Source organism: Phalaenopsis equestris, unplaced genomic scaffold (assembly GCF_001263595.1).
Source record: "Phalaenopsis equestris unplaced genomic scaffold, ASM126359v1 Scaffold000434, whole genome shotgun sequence".
NCBI classification, from domain to species: Eukaryota; Viridiplantae; Streptophyta; class Magnoliopsida; order Asparagales; family Orchidaceae; genus Phalaenopsis; species Phalaenopsis equestris.
The window spans coordinates 615,295-637,890 of NW_018164875.1; the positions used below are offsets into that span (position 1 = coordinate 615,295).

The window sequence follows — 22,596 nt, forward strand, 5'->3', positions numbered from 1 at the left end:
TAAACATCCAAAATTTTTTGATGTATATTTTGGTTTATAAAAATTATGTAAACCCTAAACCTCGTGACTTGTTAAATAACTTACCTTTTTTTTTCGCATACCTGATTCGAAGCCGGCGATGGCCTTTGCTCAGAGGCAGCTATTGAGCTCCGCGCTATCACCGGCGGCACCTCCTCGCCGTCGGCGAGCGGTTTCTAACGCAGCATCGTCCTCTTACATTGCTGATCAAAACAGATCTCCTTCTCAAATCACTCCATCTAAGGAATCCACCGAGTGGAACCGGAAGAAAGTGTTCCTGTCCACTGCCACTTTTTCTGCCTCAGCGGCTGGTGGGGGATTTCTTTTCAGTTTCTTATCAACTCCGCCTCCAGGAAACACTGGAGGCGGCGGGGGGAGTGGCTGGGGGGGGGGGGGGGGGGGGGGGGGGAGGTGGGGGCGGTGGCAATGGTGATGGCGGAGGATTCTGGTCCAGATTATTTTCTGCTTTCTCTCCCCCTGCACACGCGGAGGAGGAGAAGGTGGAGACAGGTGCGGGGCCGGAGTGGGACTCCCATGGCTTGCCGGCCAACATCGTGGTTCAGATTACCAAGCTTAGCGGGCTGAAGAGGTATAAGATATCGGACATCGTCTTTCTAGACCGCCGACGGGGCTCTACTATCTCTAGTTCCGTGGATTCGTTGTTTGAAATGGTATCTCTCCGTGCTGGCGGTGTCTACAGCAAGGCTCAGCTCCAGGCTGAGCTGGAAACTCTGGCCTCCTGCGGCATGTTCGAGAAGGTCGACCTAGAGGCGAAAACTAAGCCAGACGGGACGCTCTCTCTAGTTGTCTCCTTCATGGAGAGTACCTGGCAGTCCGCGGACTCGTTTAGGTGCATTAACGTTGGTCTATTGCCTCAGACAAAACAGCCGGATATGGATCCAGACATGACTGATAGGGAGAAGCTTGCATATTTCAAGAGCATGGAAAGGGACTATCGGAGGAGAATTGAGCGCTCCCGGCCATGCCTGCTACCAGTTTCAGTGTACAAGGAGGTGATGGAGATGCTGCGTAATCAAGGGAAGGTGAGTGCTAGGTTGCTGCAGAAAATTAGGGACAGGGTGCAGAGGTGGTACCATGATGAGGGGTATGCATGCGCTCAGGTGGTCAATTTTGGTAATTTGAACACCAAAGAGGTTGTCTGTGAAGTCGTGGAGGGGGATATAACTCAGCTTTCCATCCAATTTCAAGATAAACTTGGAAATGTCTGTGAAGGGAACACCCAGCTTCCTGTGATCCGTAGAGAGCTGCCCACGCAGGTAAATTCTTTTTTATCTAAGCAAATGCATGGTCCGGTAAAATATGGTTTTTTTGTTTTTTCCCCCTTGCAACGAAAGTATTTATTTGATAGTTTGATGTTTCTTTCTCGACTATATTTGTGGAGTAGAGGTTTGCAATCTGTTTAATTTCTGAGTTCGATAACAAAAAAGATTATTGCTAGTAATTACCTTTTGTGATTTTTCTTTAGTTTAAGTACTCAGTTATTATTCTTTATTAATCATTACAGAAAATAGCGAGTAATAGTGGTTCTTAAGAATGAGTATCGGAAAGTTTGAGCATTCACTGGTTTAGTTCATCTTACTATACTTTTTCTCCACACATATGCAGTGAAATTTGAATATCATGAGCATAAAATGCTTCATATCATTGAGAAGAAATGTGAGTCTTGCTTTAGGGGATACATCTAGCCTTAAAATTTTGACATGAATATTGTGACTAATAGGTAATCATTCTGTTTCTTTTGTTTGCTGGCAATAAAAACAACAACTAGTACCCATTCATAACTGATGTGAGGTTTTTCAAAGGAAAAATAGGAGCTGCTGCCTTATTCTGGAACCTTTAAGTAGATATGTTGTACATATGGCTGTCTTCTACGTCATTCACAATTGCACTAAACTGGCAGATGATTCTTATAAGATATAGTTTAAGCACTGTAGATCTCATTTAGATTGGGATATTTACCATATTTTAGTTGGTGTACAAAGCTTCTTCAAATAGGCTAAAACATCGGGCTTATGTACATCACTCTTGCCAAAGGAGGTATCATTGTATAAACTTATTGATATTTATGTAGAGGTTGTGTTTGCTTAAAAATAACCAATCATAATTAGAATAACTGACACTCTTTTCATGGAAAATAGCGCAAGTGTTTGTTTCTAGAAATTGGAGAACTTGAGGTTGAGTAAACCTTTCTTTGAATTTATAAATTATAGAGGATAAAGTTGATCAGAGGCATAATAAATTCCTTTGGCCTAAACCCAATATTTCATGTGATTTTTAGAATATGTAATGTTGATCACATATTGAGATGCCCATTAACACCCGGTGAAATTTTCCCTTCTAGATCTCAGGTTTACTAGTTAGATAAAGTTGGTTCCGCATGGTGACAATTAACAATCATATATTCATTTATATGGCCAATAGTCATGAAATTGGTATAATTAAGAAGTTGCGGAGTGTAATCACTACAAAATTTAGTTTCGGTTGATGACCGAGGCTGAATATTAATCGCCACATCAAACTTTATGTGGGGAAGAGTGGTTCTATTTTTGTAAAATGACGTTGGAGTGTGTTTGTAGGTGACACTCATTATAAAGTTTGGTTTTAGGTGGAAATTGAGATTTAATGTTAATCACATTATCATAATAATTTTTAATCGTGGCTTTATGAGAGTAACATAATTTGGGAGTGAACTCGTAAGGTTTTTGCTATTATTTGAGATCGAATGATTTTTTTTAACATTGTACTATCTCATCACACAAGAGTTCATAATTGTTCGCGTTGCATGAAAATGAGCAATATTTGGGTAATGATGCCATTCTTTACAAAGTAGAATTCAAGAATAGAGTTGAAGTATTTCTTTGAATTATCAGTTTTGCATTGGATTCTATTTTGTAAAGAATTCTACTTTGTTCTTTGAATTATCAGTTTTGCAATATTTGAGTTGAAGTATCCAAGAAGTAACTCTTTACCTGAATTTTGCATTGGAATTAAGTGAAAATCATATAATGGAAGGACTAAAAAATTTATGCAGTTTCAATATTTATTTTCATGAGGATTATCCAATAAGTTATTGTGTGATTATTAATAAAAGAGACAAATCATTTGCTTTGATTAATGATTTTCAAATTTGGTCCCTAAATTTCATTATGGATGATAGAGAAAGACTGTGAAGGTTTGTACCAAGACAAATGTTAGACATGACAAATATGTTTAGCCAATCGACAAGTTTCACACTGATAAAATTCTAATTTTTAATTAATAAAAAGATGAGGATACAACTTTGCAACATAATGAAAATTAGGATCACTTAAACGACAGTGTCATAATAAAACTCGACTCTCAATAGATTTGAAAACAATAGACTTAGGAACTTGGAGAGAAGATGGTGAATAAGACACCCGCGTGTTAAGAGATTGTTGAGCAGATATAAATCTTGATGCAATTCAATATTTTCAATCATCTTCCTCGAATCCACCTTCTAAAATTCACAAGAGTTGAAGTGATTTAGTAGCATAGCTCAAGTCATGTGTAATCTTGTTGATTTAAAGTAATTTGCAATCTAATTGAGGAACGTATAGCACGAGAGAGACCTGAATATTCTTGGAGATTTTCAATTCCCCTTCCAACAATCCTAGAGTGAGATCTATCGACAAGTCTAACAAATCTGGAGCAGACAAGCTTTTAGTAGCTGTTGAGAGCATGAATATCTCCAATCATGTGATCAGAAACACCTAAATCTATTATCCAAGTTTGAACTCTCCCATTGTTAACGAGATAGGAGGATGCTGATATGCTCCTCGGTTGTGCTCTAAAGAAGTTTCTTTGACACCTTCTGTTGTTTCTTAGTGAACTGACTAGGTACAGCTGACACTTCTTAAGAGGTAGTAGCATAGGCCTTGCGGTCTTCCTTTTTTTTTCTTTTGCCTCAATTTTCAATCTGCAGGTTTTCCATGTAGTTTCTAAAACTTGCCTTTTGTGAGATTAGGTTTCTTGTAGTGTTCATACCAGGGATGATTATTTTTTATCTTTGAGTTATTAGAAGAGTTGCGTGAGTATAAAATAGAACTTTTAGTGATAGATGAATTTACACTTCTTGCCATCATGTGCTTCTTCTTGCTTTCTTCTTTACAAACTTTAGCAAAAGCTTCCCTAGTGGTAGGGAGACGCTTCATCATATGATTCTTTCTTTGGCATCATTTAAATTTTTATTCAGACACAATAAGAGCTTGATCATCATCTTCTCTCCACTATTGTTTTTTTTACACATGGTATCTTGAGGATATTTACATACATATCTAATTGTAACCAATATCTGAGTAGTTGTTAAAATATTGAGTAACACTTAACTTTTTTTGGTCCGAACTCATGGAGTTCTATCTCCATCTCAAACAATTATGTAGTGTTTTATGTACTCAAATAAGTCTCACGAGCTGTTTCACAAATCCCTTGTGTTGTCCTTTAAAGTAAGTAATTTTCTCCAATTTATGTGCTCATAGGATTGATCAACCAAGACATGACCATATGATCATGGATCTTCCATGAGTGGTGGTTAGGATCAATGAGCTTAGGAACCGTGCCCTCTCCAGGAAGATGTTTTTTTCTTCCCTTTCATCAAATATACATAAACACGGATTGAGACCATCGAAGAAAGTTATGACCGTTGAGTTTATGGTTTGTGATAAAGGTACAGATTTCCAGGTTGGTTGGACAAAATTTGTGGCATTTGAGTCAGAACTAACCACCAAGGTAGAGCTAGACATCTTCATTCCATAAGATCTGTACTTTGTCATAGAACCTTTGCATGTTTTGGGCTAAAAAAACAATTGAATAGCGGCTGCTTGTCAGAGGGATGGTCTGTAGAAAAATTAGCTTTTGTAGGGAGAATTCTGACAGAGGGCTTGCAAGAAATCGGTGGAAAAAAGCAACTGTGGAGGGTTGGCAAGTGAGGGCTGTAGATGTGTGGTTGTTGGTCTTCGCACTCAGCTAGCCGTTGTTCCATGATCCAACAACTGAATGACGAGCACGACAGATGCATTCAAACCAATGAAGGTAGCAACAGAGGTTTTGGAACCTAGCGACAGATGCGATGGAAGCGTTCTATCCAAGGGAAGGTTGCGACAGAGGGTTTCAAACCAGCTACAAATGTGATCAAAGTGTTCAAACCAAGGGAAGGCTGCGACAGGGGCTTTTGAACCCAACAGATGTGATCGAAACATTTGAACCAAGGGAAGACAACGATAAAGGCTATCGAACCCTGCGGCAGATGCGATTGACCCAACGACAAAACATTCAAATTGGAAGCAAGACAACAACAAAAATTAGAGTTTAGTCTCTGATACCATGAAGGAAAACGTGAGAGAGAAAATTCTTTTTTTCCTTAATCTTCAAATGACAACTCCTCTCGTTATATAAAGAGTAAATTCTAGGGCAAACATCAACAACCACTTGAGAAAATAATTACAAACATAATAATAGATAAACAAATGAGGATAAATCTAAATAGGAAACACATAATTCCACATAAGGAATTTGTTAAAATAATCTCTGGCATTCTAAGACCAAATCGTTTTTTACCTTCACACCAAATTGGTTATATATAATGTCAAAGAAGTTTGGAAGGATATTGATTACATTGGACTTATGTTTAAGAAGGAAAACCCATGAGATTCCAATGCAATCACTCATGAAAGAAACAAACTACTAAGCTCATATAACATTGATAATTATAGAGGGACTCTATATATTAGTGTGAATCGAATAAAAAGTAAAGAACTATTATTACTAATTGAAAAAGAAACTCTTTTATGTTTGCAAATTCACATACATCACAATAAAATTCCTCTTAAACAAAGAAGGGAACATTATCTTTAAAGTAGTAAATTAAGGATGATCGAAATGAAAGTGCCGACACCAAATAATATATTTATCTGAAACAAATTAACAAGGCATGGAGAAAACATGATTGATAGTATGTATGTGACTTATATATCAATATATCAGAGGCCACCCTTTTCCCTAGCAAGCCACCTTTGCATAGTGGTTGAGAGCCTTGTCTTTCAACCAAGATGTCCTGGGCTCAAGGCCTTACATATGTGTTGTGTGTCCTTTTGGGGGTTTTTGTGAAAAAAAAAGTCCAATCTATTTTCCGAAACTTAATTATGAAATACACTATCGGATTGACAAAACAAGACATTATATTTTATATCATTAGTTTGTGAATAGACAAAAGATTAGCGAGTAATTTGACAACATTGAGTACATCTTTTAATAACAAGGACAAACTTGACTCAATGTGACAAACACCAGCGATTATGCTAATATAACCATTGACAAGAATAATTTTCCTATTGCTAGTGCAAGGTGAATATGCTGTAAAGTAGACCGAGGAAGGTGTTTTGTGATATTTGGCTCCTTGGTCAATGACCCAAGAGTTTTGTATGAATCGGTCTAAGGCATGTAATCCATAAGAACAAGACTTACTAGAGAGTGCTAATGAACAAGAGCCACGAGATTGCTCTAATGACCCTCATAAACTTTGAAGCTGCTCATTCTCAACTTGATTAAGAAAGCTGGGAGTAGTCACTATAGGAGTTTGTGGGACTAAATTTTGTAAAATGGGTTTGTGGTGGAGGCTTGATGAGCTTGATGCTAAATTTTTTTATCATCTCGTTGGCCCCATTCTCTGTTTGAAGTAGGATGTTTTCCATGTAACTTCCAAAAGCAATCCTTGGTATGCCTTTGTTTCTTACAATAGATGCACCGAAGATTATCTCGAGAGTCTTTTTGGGATGCCCCCGTTTTGTTGTATGATAATATAGAGGGAATGAATGCTTCTTTACCTTATGTTTGGCCTAATTTGGACGATAAAGAGGTTTTAGAGGAAATACTTATGTTATATGAGTGAAAGGTGTGGTGACTGTGAAAAATTAAGAAATAAGAAATGTTAGTTCGAGGATAAGGTAGGAGTAAAGCCAAGAAAATGTTTATGTCATAGCTGGATCATATAACACGAACATGAAAACAAATAGGAATTTGATTACCTTATGATTGATTATAGGTAAGATCTTTTGTTAATCACTCTAATAGGTTTCAAAGCCCTTTTTGTATGCGGAGTTTCCTATTCTATTTAATAAAAGCATACAATGATTTTTATCACTCACCATAAATAATAAGGCAAAAACTCCATTCTTCTATCATACAGTGGGAGATCAGCTTTGCGCCACTGCTAAAAAATGTGGTCATTTGAGTTTCTGTTGTTTGATATGAAGTGTACATTGGGTTGTTAATACTAATCATCAAAGTCGCATTTAATATTACTTTGAAACTTCAAGATCCAAAAGCTGTAATGCCTTTGTGTGGAGGTAAAATGGAAACTTACGCTAGTTTTTAATCTTCATAATCAAGAGTTTTTGCTTTGCGCTTATTTCAGGCTGAATGGCTATGGTTTATCCGTTTTGGCTTTGGCATTAGGTATAGAACAATCTTACAGTTTTTCCTGGTAAAATAGCCCTTAGAAAGATCTGCTTGTTAAATTAATGGGATTTGTTTGCCTGCAAGAGCAATTAATTTCCTTAAAATTTATTATTTAACATCTTTTAAGGTCAATGGAATATTTTTTATTGAAAAGATGGAATAAATTTCCATCGCTACTGTTGATGCGAAGCTCCTGAATTGTAAGCTAAGTTTAATATCTTATTGAGGTGCTTTGAGCGAACACAAGAACCATATTATGACTAGAGCAGATCAGACTAACAGGTTGGATTCTTGGTTGAAATTGATATTGATTAAGAAAAGCCAAATTCAAAAATGATAATGGACTAGGTCCAACCTCATCATCCTGTTGCTCAGAGATTAGAAGATTGGTCACATGAGCCTTATCATTGCCTTGTAACAGGTCAATGTATGAATTGTTATTATTCTGATTGCCTGGTAATATGAATTTTGTCTTCTAGAAATTTATTCCATATATGTATATATATATTCAGTATTTATAGTAATCTTAGTTCCTATGTATTGAATTTGGATGAACAGCTTTTGATGGTTAAACTTGTTTCAGCTCCGGCCAGGGCATGTCTTCAATATCGAAGCTGGGAAGCAAGCTTTAAGGAACATAAATTCACTTGCTCTTTTTTCTAACATTGAGGTGAATCCAAGACCTGATGAAAAGAATGAAGGAGGAATTATAGTTGAAATTAAGCTCAAAGAGTTAGAACAGAAATCTGCTGAAGTTAGTACAGAGTGGAATATTGTACCTGGGCGTAATGGGCGACCAACATTGGTAATCTAGATGCCTAATTTATGTTTTTCATGTTTTAAAAGTGATTTTTTTTTTTTTTTTGTATTCTTCTCTGCTCTGTTGGCATACTAAAAAGTCTACTATTGTACGGTTTGAGTGATGAAGTGTTCTTTCTTATATCTGAATGTTTGTAATTTTAGGCATCTCTTCAACCTGGTGGAACAGTGACCTTTGAGCATAGGAACATCAAAGGGCTTAATAGATCCATAATAGGTTCTGTAACATCGAGCAATCTTCTAAATCCTCAGGTATAATATCATGTTTACTCAGATTATGGATGTTTTATTTCAATTAATTTCTGTTTGTAGAACTTTATATTTTATCATTTCATGTGATTGGAAAACTAGAATACACTGTTTCATGTATTTTGTTCATGTTTTTGTTTATTCGAGTAAAGGGTGTGCTGGAACGCCTTTGTTTGACTGTTTATTTCACATGACACAAAGAGAAGAATATTCAGGCATGGATACCGTTAATGATACTGGTTTTAACCAAACAACAACGAGAAATGCAAATTTTATTATGAAATTAAATAATGATTACAACCAAGCGGAAAATAGGAAATAACTAAAGACACGACACAACTCAAACTTGGGCGCAGGTAGAGTGTGGTAGTGGTGTTGCGGTTGGTGGGGAAGTAGCAGGAAGGGGGGGGGGGTGGCTGATTGAGAAGGGGAGAATAGGGGCTGCAGGACCTGTGGTCAGGGAGGGAGTGGGTAGGTTGGTGGCTGTTGGCTAAGGAGGGGAGAGCCGTCTAGACAGTGCGGCTGGTTGCTGGAAGCAGCTGGGTGCGGCCTGCTGGTCAGCAAACAACAGGTACGGTTCAATGGAGCAGGTGAAGGGGAAGAAACACAGTACGCTGCTGTTGTCGAAGGGGTGGCAGCAGAGATGTAACAATGAGGGTAGAGGGATTCGGTGCGAGAAGGGATGAGAAAGGGTATAGAGAAGATAAACACTACCTGGAGACCAAAAAACAACTAAAGCACCACCTAGAACCCTAGGATATAAGCATCAAAGGGGAGAAGAGACGCTAGTGGCTGTCCCGATATAAAACACACAAAAACTAACCGTAAACACCAAGAAAACAACATATATAGTACTAGGTAATAAGAAGGGGCCTTACTCTTCTAAGGTGATGACCCTGAACCTCTAGGAGTGCTGGTGGACCCCTCTTTTCCCCGAGCTGAACGGTTGAGCCCTCAAATGGACAGTGGCCTGCATCTGGTTCGGTGTAGGGGGCTCATGTTTCATCAGTCTTTGACCTCATCCGTTGAAACTTTTGTGCCCTCATAGTATGGAGTCAAGTTTGCTACGTTGAAGATGACAAATTGTAATCCCCTGGTAGATCGATGTTGTTGGCATTGTCATTCAACTTCTTGAAGATCCTGAAAGATCAACTTGCTCTGGGCTTGAGTTTTTCGAAAAGTATCATGGGAATCCTTTCTTTCTTCAACCCGATTCACACTAGATCTCACTTCTGAAAGGTCACTTCTTGAATTTATTAGCTTGAGCCTGGTACTCGAGGTTTTGTTTGGTAATCTCTTTCCCAACCTTCTCATGGCCTCTGAATCTCCTGTACCGGCGACTCAACTTCCACACTAAACCTCCGAAGTAAGAAGAAGGGGTACCAACTCAAATGGAGTGAGTAGGTTGTGCCCGTACATGATCTTAAAAGGGGTGAATTCCGTAGTCTGGCTCACGGGTCTCTTGAAGGCAAATTCAGCTTGGGCAAGAATTAGATCTCACTGCTTGTTCTTCCCTATAAAGCACCTTGGGAGATTTCTCATACTCCTGTTCAACACCTTTGTCTGATCGTTTGTTTGTGGACGCGCTGCGGAGCAAAATTAAAGCTTTATACCAAATTTTACTCATAGGATCCTCTAAAAGTGACTCAAAAACTTGAAATCCCAATCAGAGGTAACAATCCTAGGTATCTTGTGTAGCCTCATAATCTCCCTGAAGTGCATTTCAACTATGTGTGTGTAGCTACAGTACGGAGACAAGCCACGAAATGAACCATCTTCGAGAACCTATCGTCCACGAGCATCACTGAATCCTTGCACCATTGTTTCCTCAGATGAAATCCATGCTAACATCTATTTTAGGAGTCTCTAGTAATGGTGTGTACAATTCTATATTTGGCTATTTGATTTTGTCCAGATGACAAACTCTACACTGTCTGAGCCTCGGTGTATTGCTCCAATCTCTCATCAGTTTGGGCTAGAAAAAATGTTACCTAATAAGGGCGATGCTCCTGTCTTTGCTAAAATGACCGACTAATCCCCTGTTGTGACTCTCCTATATGATTGACTCTCTCAAGGAATATCTGAGAATACACAATTTATTATGGTGGAGCGGGTGGTCATCAACTATGTGGTAGTTCTGTCTACCTCTGCTAACACTGCTCGCAGATCTCTCTGAAATTATCATTTGCCTTGTACAACTCCTTCACCACCAACTGTAGCTTGCATTAAGGTGATCAACAAGTGTCGACGACTCAAGGCATCAAAAACTTGATTATGACTTCTTGCCTTGTACATGAGCACAAACTGGAATGACGGCCAGAACTCAACCTAGTAAGCATACTTGCCTTGCCCTTCGACTTTCTCTGACTGTTCAAGAACCTCAGAGCCTTGTGATGTGTGAATAAGATGAATTCGCTCATTAATAGGTAGTAAGTCCAGTGACTTCAGTTGTTAAGAGCTCTCACAATAACATAAAACTCTTCGTACAAGAACTCAGCCTAGTAAACATACATGCCTTGCCCTTCAGCTCTCTCTGACTGTTCAAGAACCTCAGAGCCTTGTGATTTGTGAATAGGGTGAATTCGCTCGTCAATAGGTAGTAAATCCAGTTACTTCAGTGGTTAAGAGCCATCACAATAACATAAAATTCTTTCGTATGTCGAATATTTTCTCCTTAACTCATCACTAAAGAAGGCTACGACGTGCCTTCCATGGCTCAATACTGGTCCGATCTTCACATTTGAGGCATCACACTCTACCTTAAAAAGCTGGTTAAAATATGATAAAACTAATACTGAGCTCGAGTCACCTACTCCTTCAAAGTTTTAAAGTTGGACAGAGCTGCTTCCCTTTTCTCCTTTCAAGAGCTCTGTCAGGGGTGCTTTTCAGTGCTGAAGCTCTTGATCAACCTCCTATAAAAGGATGCCAACCTCAAACACTGCCTCAACTTGGTAAAGGTCTGTGGGGGTGTCCAACTCACGATCACCTTTATCTTCATAGGATCCTCAAGAAGACGAATGACCACGTATAAGATCTACCTATTAGGGGGTTACAATATTTATGTTATTTTCAATATAGTGGATCTAACTCCGTGCAACTAAGAACTATAAGATTCGAAGAATGAGATGGAAACTCCTCAACCTCGGAGGACAGACGTGGGGCTTGCCTAGGCTAAACCGACTGGGTAGGCTGAACCGGTTCGACTTAGTGATGCAGGAGGTCGATCGACCCTTTGCCTGAGTTAGTATTGCCACTCAAGAGGGAGGTTCTCCCTCCCTCCTAGTTATCTAGGGTTCAATTTTTTGCTGCTGTCCGCATCTTTTTCCTTGCTAGGGCTATATACGAGGACAGGTGGTGCTCCGATTGTATCCTAATTCAGGGTGGTGATTACCTCCACATACTCCCTTCCCCTTTCCTTTGCCTGCTTATTGCCGCCCTTACTGTGCATCACACTTGCTGGCGCCTCTCCTCCCGAAACCGTTTTATTGTTGTCGCCGCCCCTCTTGCACTTTCTTTACTGCCACCACTCTTCTTACAACCCTCTTGCTTACAACCGCCACGTCTTTGCGCCGTTCCATTGATGTCTACACCCTTCCTACACCGCTCCAGCTTGTCGTGACCTTTCCCAAGCCAACCCGCCGTTGTTCCACCGATTGTCCTTCCTTACCCCATCAGGATATTTGTGTTGTGTTGTGTTTTCTTTCTGTTTCAATGTCTTGATTGTAATCCTGCTGTTTTGTGTAATAAAATTTGCTTACCCTTTTGTTTTTTTGGGTTATTTTGGGCATCAATAACTTTTTGAAATATTTACATACATACCACACACTTCTTATGTATTTACATATCTAACACCTAAACTTCAATTCTTGCATGCCACCCTAACTATGCAAGGTATATATCATTTTTTAACAGTTGAAATGGTGGTACCTTTGGCGTGATATGAAAGATTTTGGTGGTAGAAAAGTAAAAAAATAAATTATAGTTGTTAGATATGTAAATACATAGGAATTGTGTGTTATCTATGTATGCCCCCAACTTTTTCTACTTTCTCAACCAACTCTTTTCCCGAAGAAGTTTAATATTTTTCTAAATGCAAGTAATATGTGCATAGATGATTCAAAATCACCTCTGTTTTGGACTCTTAAGAATTAAGATTGCAGTCGTTTTATGATAAATTTATTTACTGTTAATGACATTTTCATAATAACTACTTATATTTTTGTATCATTTTATTGATAATTGTATTTTGTTGATTGTCTAGGATGATCTGTCTTTCAAGTTTGATTATGTACATCCCTATGTAGATGGGGTGACCAACCCGCGCAACCGGACGTTTCGTGCTAGCTGCTTTAACAGCAGAAAGATGAGTCCAGTCTTCACTGGTGGGCCTGGAGTGGATGAAGTTCCTCCAGTCTGGATCGACCGAGTCGGGTTCAAGGCTAATATAAGTGAGGTCAGACCTAAAAAAATGCTTCTTTTTGTAAATTTTTTTGGAAAATTTTCATACATACCACTCAATCCTTATGTATTTATATATTTAACACCTAAAATTCAATTTTACATACCCATGCATGAAAATGTATTTCACTTTTTAAGATTTAAAATGGGGGTATTTTTTATGTAATATGAAAGATCTGGGTGGTATAAATATAAAAATCAATGTTTAGGTGTTAGATATGTAAATAAATAAGAATTGGGTGGTATTTATGTAAATGACCTTTTTTATTCTTATTTTGGAAGATTTACATACATACAACTCAATTCCTATATATTTATACATGTAAAAAAGCTTAGTTTAGGTGTCAGATATGTAAATACATAGGAATTGGGTGATATGTTTGTAAATGCCCTTTTTATTTTTAAATGTGTGAAATTTCGTTTTTGATTACTTTGAAGTAATAATTTTCGTGCGCTTTGTAGAGCTTCACACGTCAAAGCAAGTTCACTTATGGATTAGTGATGGAGGAGATAACAACTCGTGATGAAACAAGTAGCATTTGTACTCATGGTGCCAGGCCTTTACCGAGCGGCGGCTTGAGCATGGATGGACCTCCCACCACGCTCAGCGGCACTGGTGTCGACCGCATGGCATTTGCGCAAGCGAATATTACACGTGACAACACAAAATTTGTAAATGGCGCTGTTATTGGTGAGCGGAATGTGTTTCAGGTGAGTTACATCTATCAATTGCAAAAGGATTTGCTATTGATACATATCATAAGTTGTGTTCCATAGATGGAAGCTTTACATATATACAACCCAATTCTTATGTGTTTACATATCTAAATCCCAAACTTTAATATTTATATTTATACCACCCAACATATGCATGAAAATATGTATTTCATTTTTTAAAAGTAAGAGCGGTAGTAATTTTGGCGTTATATGAATGATTTGAGTGGTATAAATTTTCAAAAGTAAATTTTAGGTGTTAGACATTTAAATTCATATGACTTTGATGTTATGCATGTAAATGGCCAGTAGATTTAGTCGCTTGTTAACTTGAGCTGTTTAATTTATAAAAGGGTATCATCTTATGTTTGTGTCGAAAGAATTTGAGCTATAATTTGATACGTATCGACATCAAAATCATCGAACAAACTACTATGAAACGACAATAGATAGGTGGAAAAAACACAAAAAAGGACTGCTTTTACAAAAAAAATCAAAAGAAAACAATTAAGATACAAGGCTGATCTACTATTCGAGGCGTAGATCGTCTCTCCTACATCATAGACGTTGCTAGGAGCACCAAAAGAAGAAATAAAATAACAACCACAACAAAATATGCATAAAGAAAGCAACCCTAAGTTATTCCCCTCAATAGAATCCCTTCACAGTATTTCAAAGATTTTCCTTTCCAACTTTCCTTCCAAACTTCTTTAATATGTGATTATGGCCCTAGTGGACCTCACCCTCTCTTGATTTGCTTCTGCGGCTAGCCTTGCCCGCTTTGCTCTTTCACGCTTCACAGATCAGTCCACCTGCGACCGATTGAGTCTTTTCCGGCCGATCCAGCGTGAGTCGGTGTGATTCTGGATGTAATATTACTCCCCTCCCAATAAAGTACATTGTCCTCAAGGTGGAATGATGGAAACCGCTTGCGGATCACCTCGTAAGAATCCCATGTTGCTTCATAGTCCGATATCCCTTTCCACTTAACCAATACCTCCTTTGCTCCCTTTACTCCCTGGCGCACTCTTCGATCTCTAGCGGCTCTAGAATTACCTCCAAGTCCCCGTCAGTAGTAGTGTAAACATGGATGTATGATCTCCAAGGGATGTATGATCTCCAATCGCACGTCTCAGTTGTGATTGGATGTATGATCTCCAATCGCACTTCTCAGTTGTGATTCATGAAAGGCCGAGTGTTGTGCGAGTGATGATGGTTACTTCAAACGGTAGGCCACAACCCCAATGCGCATCATCACCTCATAAGACCCAAAGTATTGTAGCGACAGTTTCTCGCTTCTCCTACTGACCAATTTCTTCTGTCGGTAGAGCCTTTGTTTCAAGTAGATCATGTCTCCTAGTTCAAACTGCACCTCATTCTTGTCTCTGTCAGTCTTCCTCTTCATGATTTGCTGAGCTCTCAAAAAATGCCCTTTGAGCTCTACTAGTATTCTGCCCCTCTCCTCGAAGTACTGATCGACATTGGATAACGGTGTGGTACTATGCACATAATATATCAAGCAAGGTGGATCCCACCCATACAATACCTTGAAAGGGGTTGCCTGTGCTGCGGTGTGGTACGAAGTGTATACCAATATTCAATTCATGCAATCCACTTAGCCCATAGTTTCTGTGTATTAGATATAAAACAACAAAGGTGTGTTTCTACACTCTAGTGGACCACCTTCGTCTGCCCATCGGTCTGGAGATGATATGCGGTGCTTTTTTTAATGACTGTCCCTTGCAACCTGAATAGCTCATTCCAGAAGTGGCTGAGGAACATGTTGCCCCTAATCAATATAATCTATTCCAACACCTCGTGCAGATGGACCAATTCTCGGATAAACTTCATCGCGACTGAGACTGCAGTGCTGGGAAGTCGTAAGGAATGAAATGTGCATACTTAGGCGATCCACGACCACCATGATCATCGTAAACTCTTCTGACCGTGGGAACCTCTTGATAAATCCATCATCACTTCTCCCCTTGCCTTCCCCGACAATACTAATAGTAGTAGTAACCCTCCTGATGTCGTGGTCAAGTCTTGTGTCGCTGACACATCACATTTTGCTACCATGTTATCGTCTCTATGCATTCCTATCCAATACTCTTGAGTGTCCTCCAATTGCACTGTCATGAAACTCTTGTAATAATCTGAGAATTTACTTCGACGATTTGGGTAGCACGAATCATCCTTGGTGGAGTATTTATTGTCTCCTTAATGCATATCCTGGATAACTGTTTGGATCATGTAGTAACTCGACTCTTATCTTCCTCAGCTTCTCATCCCAGTTGCTCTTCTGTCTCAAGTCTTCCCAATCTAGGACCAAGGGTACCGATAGACCCGTCAATTGGGGTTCCTCCACCTTTCTCAACAGTGCGTTAGCTGCCTTGTTCTTCAATTCTGACCGGTACTGAATCTCAAAATCCTACCCCAGTAGCTTGGATAACCATCTTTATTGCTTCTTAGTCACCATTCGCTGCTCCAAAAGATACTTTAAAATTCTCTGATCTGTCCTGACCAAAGAATGTCGTCCCAACAGGTAAAACTGCTACTTATGAATGACCAAAATAATTGTCATCAATTCTCGTTCATATACTTACTTTACCCTCATTTTGGTCGTCAAAACATGACTGAATTAGGCAATCGGTCGCTGATCCTGCATGAGCACTATTCCCAATCCATAACTTGACACATCCATCTCTAGAAATTTGAAAGTGCTAATATCGGTACATTAGTCATGATACTCTTTAGATGTTCAAATGTCTGTGTTGTTGCTTCCCCCATTTGAAATTGTCTTTCTTCAACTGTTCCGACAATGTCCATGCTATTTTGTCATATCCTCTCATGAACTTTCAGTAGTAACCGGTGAGACCCAGGAATTCTCTCAACTCCACCACTCTTCGGTAAGGGCCAATCAACCATAGCCTCCATCTTGGATTGATCCATTGCTACCCCCGTTCTGGTCACCCAATGTTCTGAGTGCACCTGTAACTGTGCAAAAGAACATTTTTTTCAAGTTGACATACAATTGGTGCTCTCTCAATGTCTCCAGGGTTGTCCTTAAGTGCCCTACATGCTCTGTCTCTGTATGACTGTAGAACAAAATGTCATCAAAGAAAGTCAGGATAAATTTCTAGAGATAATGTTAAAAAATCCTATTCATGAGGGATTGAAATGTCGGGGGCGTTGATGAAACCAAACGACACCACTAAGAACTCATAATGTCCTTCATGTGTCCTGAATGCTGCCTTGTGCACATCCGTTGAATTCATCCTGATCTGGTGGTTCCCTGACTTAAGATCAATTTTTGTGAAAATGACTGTCCCGTAAAGCTCATCTAGTAACTCATCAATCATAGGAATTGGAAACTTGTCCAACATAAGTTCCTTATTCAAAGCCATGCAGTCCACGCAGAATCTCCAACTATCATCTTTTTTCTTCACCAGCAGACGAGACTGGAAAAATGACACGCTAGGTCTGATAATCCCAGCCTCGAGCATTTCTCGGATCAGCTTCTTTTTCTCATCCTTCTGAATCTGGGGGTATCTGTATGGTCTGACGCTGATGGGAGAAACACTCTCCTTCAATGTAATAACGTGCTCGTGCCTCTCGGAGGAGGTAACTCGTTTGGCTGTTGCAAGACATTTGTAAACTGTTGTAGGACTCCATTCAGACATTATGTTAAATCTGAATCTTGAATCTCCTCAATGCTCTGCAACTCCACCAAGTAGCCCTGTCATGCTCCCCGAATCTGCTTGACCATGGTTTTGAGTGACACCATGATTTTGCATAAACTTGCATCTTCTTTCAGCATCACATTTCTATTCTCCACTTGGAACTCCGCCGTCAAGGACTTTTATTCTACCTTCATCTCCCCTAATGTTCACAACCACTTCATCCACAAAATCACACATGTGCTGCCTAAATCTGAAGGTAGGAAGTCTTCCACTACCTGTAGGTCATGTAGTGTCAGAACCAACCTCTTGCAAATTCCCAGACTTTTCTCCACCTTCCTTGTCCTCATCATGACACTAAAACTCCTTGTAGTCACTAGCTTCAGCCCTAACTTTTCCACAATCTGATTTGAGATAAAGTTATGGTGACCCCGCTATTCACCAACACCACAATCGGTTGTTTCACGATCCATCCCCTTACCTTAATGGTGTGATTTGGGGTAAATTCCATCATCGAATTGAGGGACATCTCTGTCGCATCCAAATGCAGATGTTCTTTCTCCACTGCTTCCTCTTATGATTCCCCACTCTCTGTATCCTCCTCCCGAACTAAAAGAACATGAAGGGCGCGCTCCTTGCAACGATGTCCTGGGGGGTAGTTATTATCACAATGTAATACAATCCTTTGGCTCTTTTGTTTTGCACTTCTGCATCTGGAGACACTTGAAATTACACCCGAGTCGGGATCCTGTACTCTTCTCCTTCGACGTATCTTTCTGAAATTAAGCTTAGTGTCGTGGCTGCCACGACGCTATTGTAGAATCCCCCAGTGTTGCCACCTCTACCGGTCTTCTTCACTTGTTTCTTATCCTTTATTTGGGCGAGCTCTATCGTTTCCTTCAATCCACGCCGTCTCAAGGGGTGAATGACTGCTCTTATGTCGGGCTTTAGGCCTTTCAAGAAATTTCCTTCAAGTCCCGTTGTAGAAATTCCCGTCAACCTCCCTAATAAGAGATCAAACTTCTCTTGGTATTTTCTAACCGTCCCCTTCTGAGTTAGAGCATGGAATTGCAGTGTTGGTCTCCTTCCCGAAAGGCTTGGAAAAGTTCCAACAAGCAATCCTTAAACTCCTCCCATGAGTGCATTGGATGCCTTGCTTCTATCCATTTGGATCACACTGAAGTCTTCCCCTCCAAGCATAATCCCGCTGCCATGAGCTTCTCTTCTTCAGTCAACTTGTTGATTGCAAAGTATCGCTCTACTCGATACACCCGTCCATGTGCATCCTCCCATTCGAACATTGGCATATTCAGTTTCCCGACCCTTGCATCTGCACCCCAACCTCCTCTTTCTCCGGTATTTACCCCCATGTATTTAGGTGAAACTCCCTCCTTTGATCATAGGTAGATCCCACTTTCTATTTCCTCCTTCCTCTATCGTGCTCTTCCGTGCCCCTTCGACCATTCCTTCTCCAATTTTTAGCCCATGCCCCTTGATCGGAAGTCTCCACTCTCCCTCCTCTCAGAGTTCTAGGGGGACGCTTTTATAGGTACATGATGTCTTCTTCGTCGTCTTCTCGCTCGATCTCCTTCCCTTTTGACCTGGCCAAGGTTCAATGATCAACTCATGGTTAGGGTTTGCAACTGGAGCGGTCGACACAGTATTGCATCTTTGTGAGCTTTTTTATCATCTCCCGCATTTCTCCCGTGCCTTCAAATCCATCATTCATTCGACTTTCAATAGAAGAAAATTTTTCCTCCATGGTAGCGAACATTTCTTCTATTCCCGATCGGATTTGCTCTACCTCTTCTTCTAGCACATCAACTTTCTTTGCTGCCATTCCACCAAGATTTATGCTCTGGTACTAATTTGATATGTCTCGTCACCAAAACCAACGAACAAACCACTACGAAATGACAATAGATAGGTGGAAGAAACACAAACAAGGGCTGCTCTTACAAAGATCAAAGAAAAACAAACAAGATGCAGTGTTGATCTACTATTCAAGAGATAGATCGTCTCTCTCACACCCTAGACGTCACTAGTAGCATCACAAGAAGAAAAAAAACAACAGCCACAACAAAATATGCATAAAGAAAACAACCCTAGATTATTCCCCTTAATAGAATCCCTTTGCAATCTTTCAAAAAAACTTTTCTTCCCAAATTGTCCTTCAAACTCCTTTAATTTCTCATCCTTAAATATGTGATTATCACCCCTCTCCTGATTTATTTCTGCGGCCCCCACCCTCTCTTGATCCGCTTCTGCGGCCAGTCTTGCCCGCTTCGCCTTTCACGCTGCACAGACCAGACCGGCCCGCCTGAAGGCTAGTTGAGTTGAGTCTTTTCCAGCCGGTTCAAGGTGGACTGGCGTGATTCTGGGAGGAACATAATTCTCTATAATTAAATCATAATAAAATCTGCAACAACTCAATTCGGATTCAGCATGTTTGTGTGTTGATGTTATTTTTCTATTTTTCTACTTTTTTATTTTTTATTACTCTTGGGTTTCATCTATTTTTCAATATAAACTAGATGCTTTTACATACATGTTTACATATCTAACACCTAAACTTTGCTTTTTTTACATTTACATCACCCAAATCTTTCCTATCACGTAAAAAATACTACAATTTTAACTTTTAACATGTAAGTTACTCATTTTCATGCATAGATAAGGTGACATATATGTAAAAATTGAAGTTTAGGTGTCTGATATGCAAATACATAAGAATGGAGTGGTGTATATGTAAATCTTTATATAAACTAATTCCTGCAGCCACTCATGTTTTCAGGCAAATAAACTAGAAAGATTGAGAACTACTGCTGTGATTGTGAAAAACTTATGGGATGTTTGATTTCATAGTCATAGCTTTATGTGAAAGGGGCATTTACATACATACTACACAATTCTTATGCATGTACATATCTAATACCTAAACATTCATCCTTACATGCATACCACTCAAATTTTTAACGTCGCATCAAAAATACCATCATCCGCATTTTTTTAAAGTAAAATACACTTTTTTATGCATATTATTAACGTCGCATCAAAAATACCATCATCCGTATTTTTTTAAAGTAAAATACACTTTTTTATGCATATGTTCATGACACCAAGGTGTTATATGTATAAATATCAAAACTTTGGATGTTAAATATGTAAATACGGAAGAATTGTATGGCATGCATCTAGAATTCCTTATATGAAAATACCTGCTTTCTAACACCATTCTTTTTCATGGATTACTTGATAGTTGGATCAAGGCCTTGGGATCGGCAGCAACTTTCCATTCTTCAACCGTCACCAACTAACCTTAACTCGCTTCATTCAACTAAAACAAGTAGAAGAAGGAGCCGGAAAACCTCCGCCACCTGTTCTCGTCCTTCACGGACATTACGGTGGCTGCATCGGTGATCTGCCGAGCTACGATGCTTTCACCCTCGGCGGACCGTACTCCGTGAGAGGTTACAACATGGGGGAACTCGGCGCCAGTCGAAACATTCTAGAGGTATTTCTCTGACTCTTGGGGTTATTTTAGTTCCAAGTTTTATAAAAATATCAATTTAGTCCTCAAACTCTTTTAATACAGGTTGAAATAGTTATACTATTTTAGCTCTAGTTGAAAATCTGGGGACTAATTTAGCACTTTTTAGATAAAAAGGCGAAAATCAAGGGACTATTTTGTCATTTTACACTTATACTGAAACTTGCATTTTAGACACTAGAAGGCTTAAATTTGTATTTCTGTAGGTTGCTGCTGAGTTGAGGATTCCTGTGAGGAATACTCATGTGTACACATTTGTGGAGCATGGAAATGATCTCGGAAGCTCGAAGGACTTGAAGGGGAATCCGACGGAGTTCTTTCGACGCGTCGGACATGGGTCGTCGTATGGTGTGGGTGCGAAGCTGGGGCTGGTGAGAATGGAGTATGCAGTTGATCATAATTCAGGAACTGGAGCTGTGTTTTTTAGATTTGGTGAAAGATTTTAGGTGAGTGGTGAGTTAGTTTTGTTATTGAATTCTAGGCTGGATTTCATGCTTCAGAGATTTTTTTTTAATTATTATTTTTCAGTCATTTGTTCCCTGGTTCATAAGGATGATTAGCTTTTTTTTTTATTAGTGCAGGGAGAATTTTTTTGACATAATCTATTAATATGCTATTTTCTTAGGGGCAATTACATATATGGCACTGGCAACATTGTTAGTTATAAAACTAGTATCATCTTTCATTCATTTTTCAAATTCACTCTAACATTAAAATTCTTGATAAAACCCCAACTTGTATTTTTCATTTTTATCAAATTCTCAAAGCTATGATTGCGGCGCACGTGAATGTATTGGTTCGGTAGTTTAAAAATTCATATTGGTGTTAATTTTATAAAAAAAAAAGTGTTTCAAGTGCCATGTATGCAATTATCTCAGTATGGACTGAGGAATATAGAGTGATCCTGTGTTGAACACATGATTCTGTGATTTTTAAACGAAATTTGGGCTAGAATATCCAAAGGAATATAGATGTCCGCACGACCAATTACTGGCGGCCATGTCACTTGCCAATGATGTGTTTGCGTTTCACGTCCGTATTTCCTTTTCTTTTCCCTTTCTAGCCTAACAATCTTTCGCTCAACTTTGTTCATTCTTTTAATTTTTATTTTTTGTTAACGATCGTTCTTCATTGAAGGTATGCTTTGACTTTTATGTCTTTTTTCATCTTGATCAGGTGTGTTCGTCCTTTTTTTTGTTAGTTTGTTCATGTATGTGGACAGCGGTCCCCAGCCTGTTGATGAAATCGGTGAAGACAAGCCATCTAACTCTAGATTGTTTGTTTTGAACTGTTTTGTTGTAAAAAGAGATGACATGACAATCAGTTTCAAGAATGTCTTCTGATTTGCCGAGATAATGGATTTTTAATGAATTTTGAATGGACAACATTCACAACACCAACCGGATTATACGAATGATTGGTCGTGTCATTTGGATTAAAGAACGCGTCTGTCATTTTTCAAAGAAAAATGGATTTTAGTTTTAATAATTGTTCTGATTTTCTTGCAGTTTACATTGACGATATAATCATCTTTAGCAAGAATGAAAATGAGCATAAGGAACATTTGGAGAAGTTCCTTGCAATCGTTAAAGCAGGACTCGTGCTATCACCAATAAA

At 39.1% G+C, this 22,596-nt stretch overlaps 1 protein-coding gene across 1 annotated transcript; it reads left to right on the forward strand.

Moving 5' to 3' along the window:
- The first annotated feature begins 67 nt into the window (after positions 1-67).
- LOC110027653 (protein TOC75-3, chloroplastic-like) lies at positions 68-21,510 on the forward strand. The gene is given in 8 exon segments (XM_020729165.1): positions 68-400; positions 402-1,295; positions 8,096-8,317; positions 8,476-8,583; positions 12,842-13,033; positions 13,501-13,749; positions 20,689-20,943; positions 21,186-21,510. Coding segments are annotated over 8 exon segments (2,442 nt in total). The 5' UTR covers positions 68-118; the 3' UTR covers positions 21,426-21,510.
- The last annotated feature ends 1,086 nt before the right edge of the window (positions 21,511-22,596 follow it).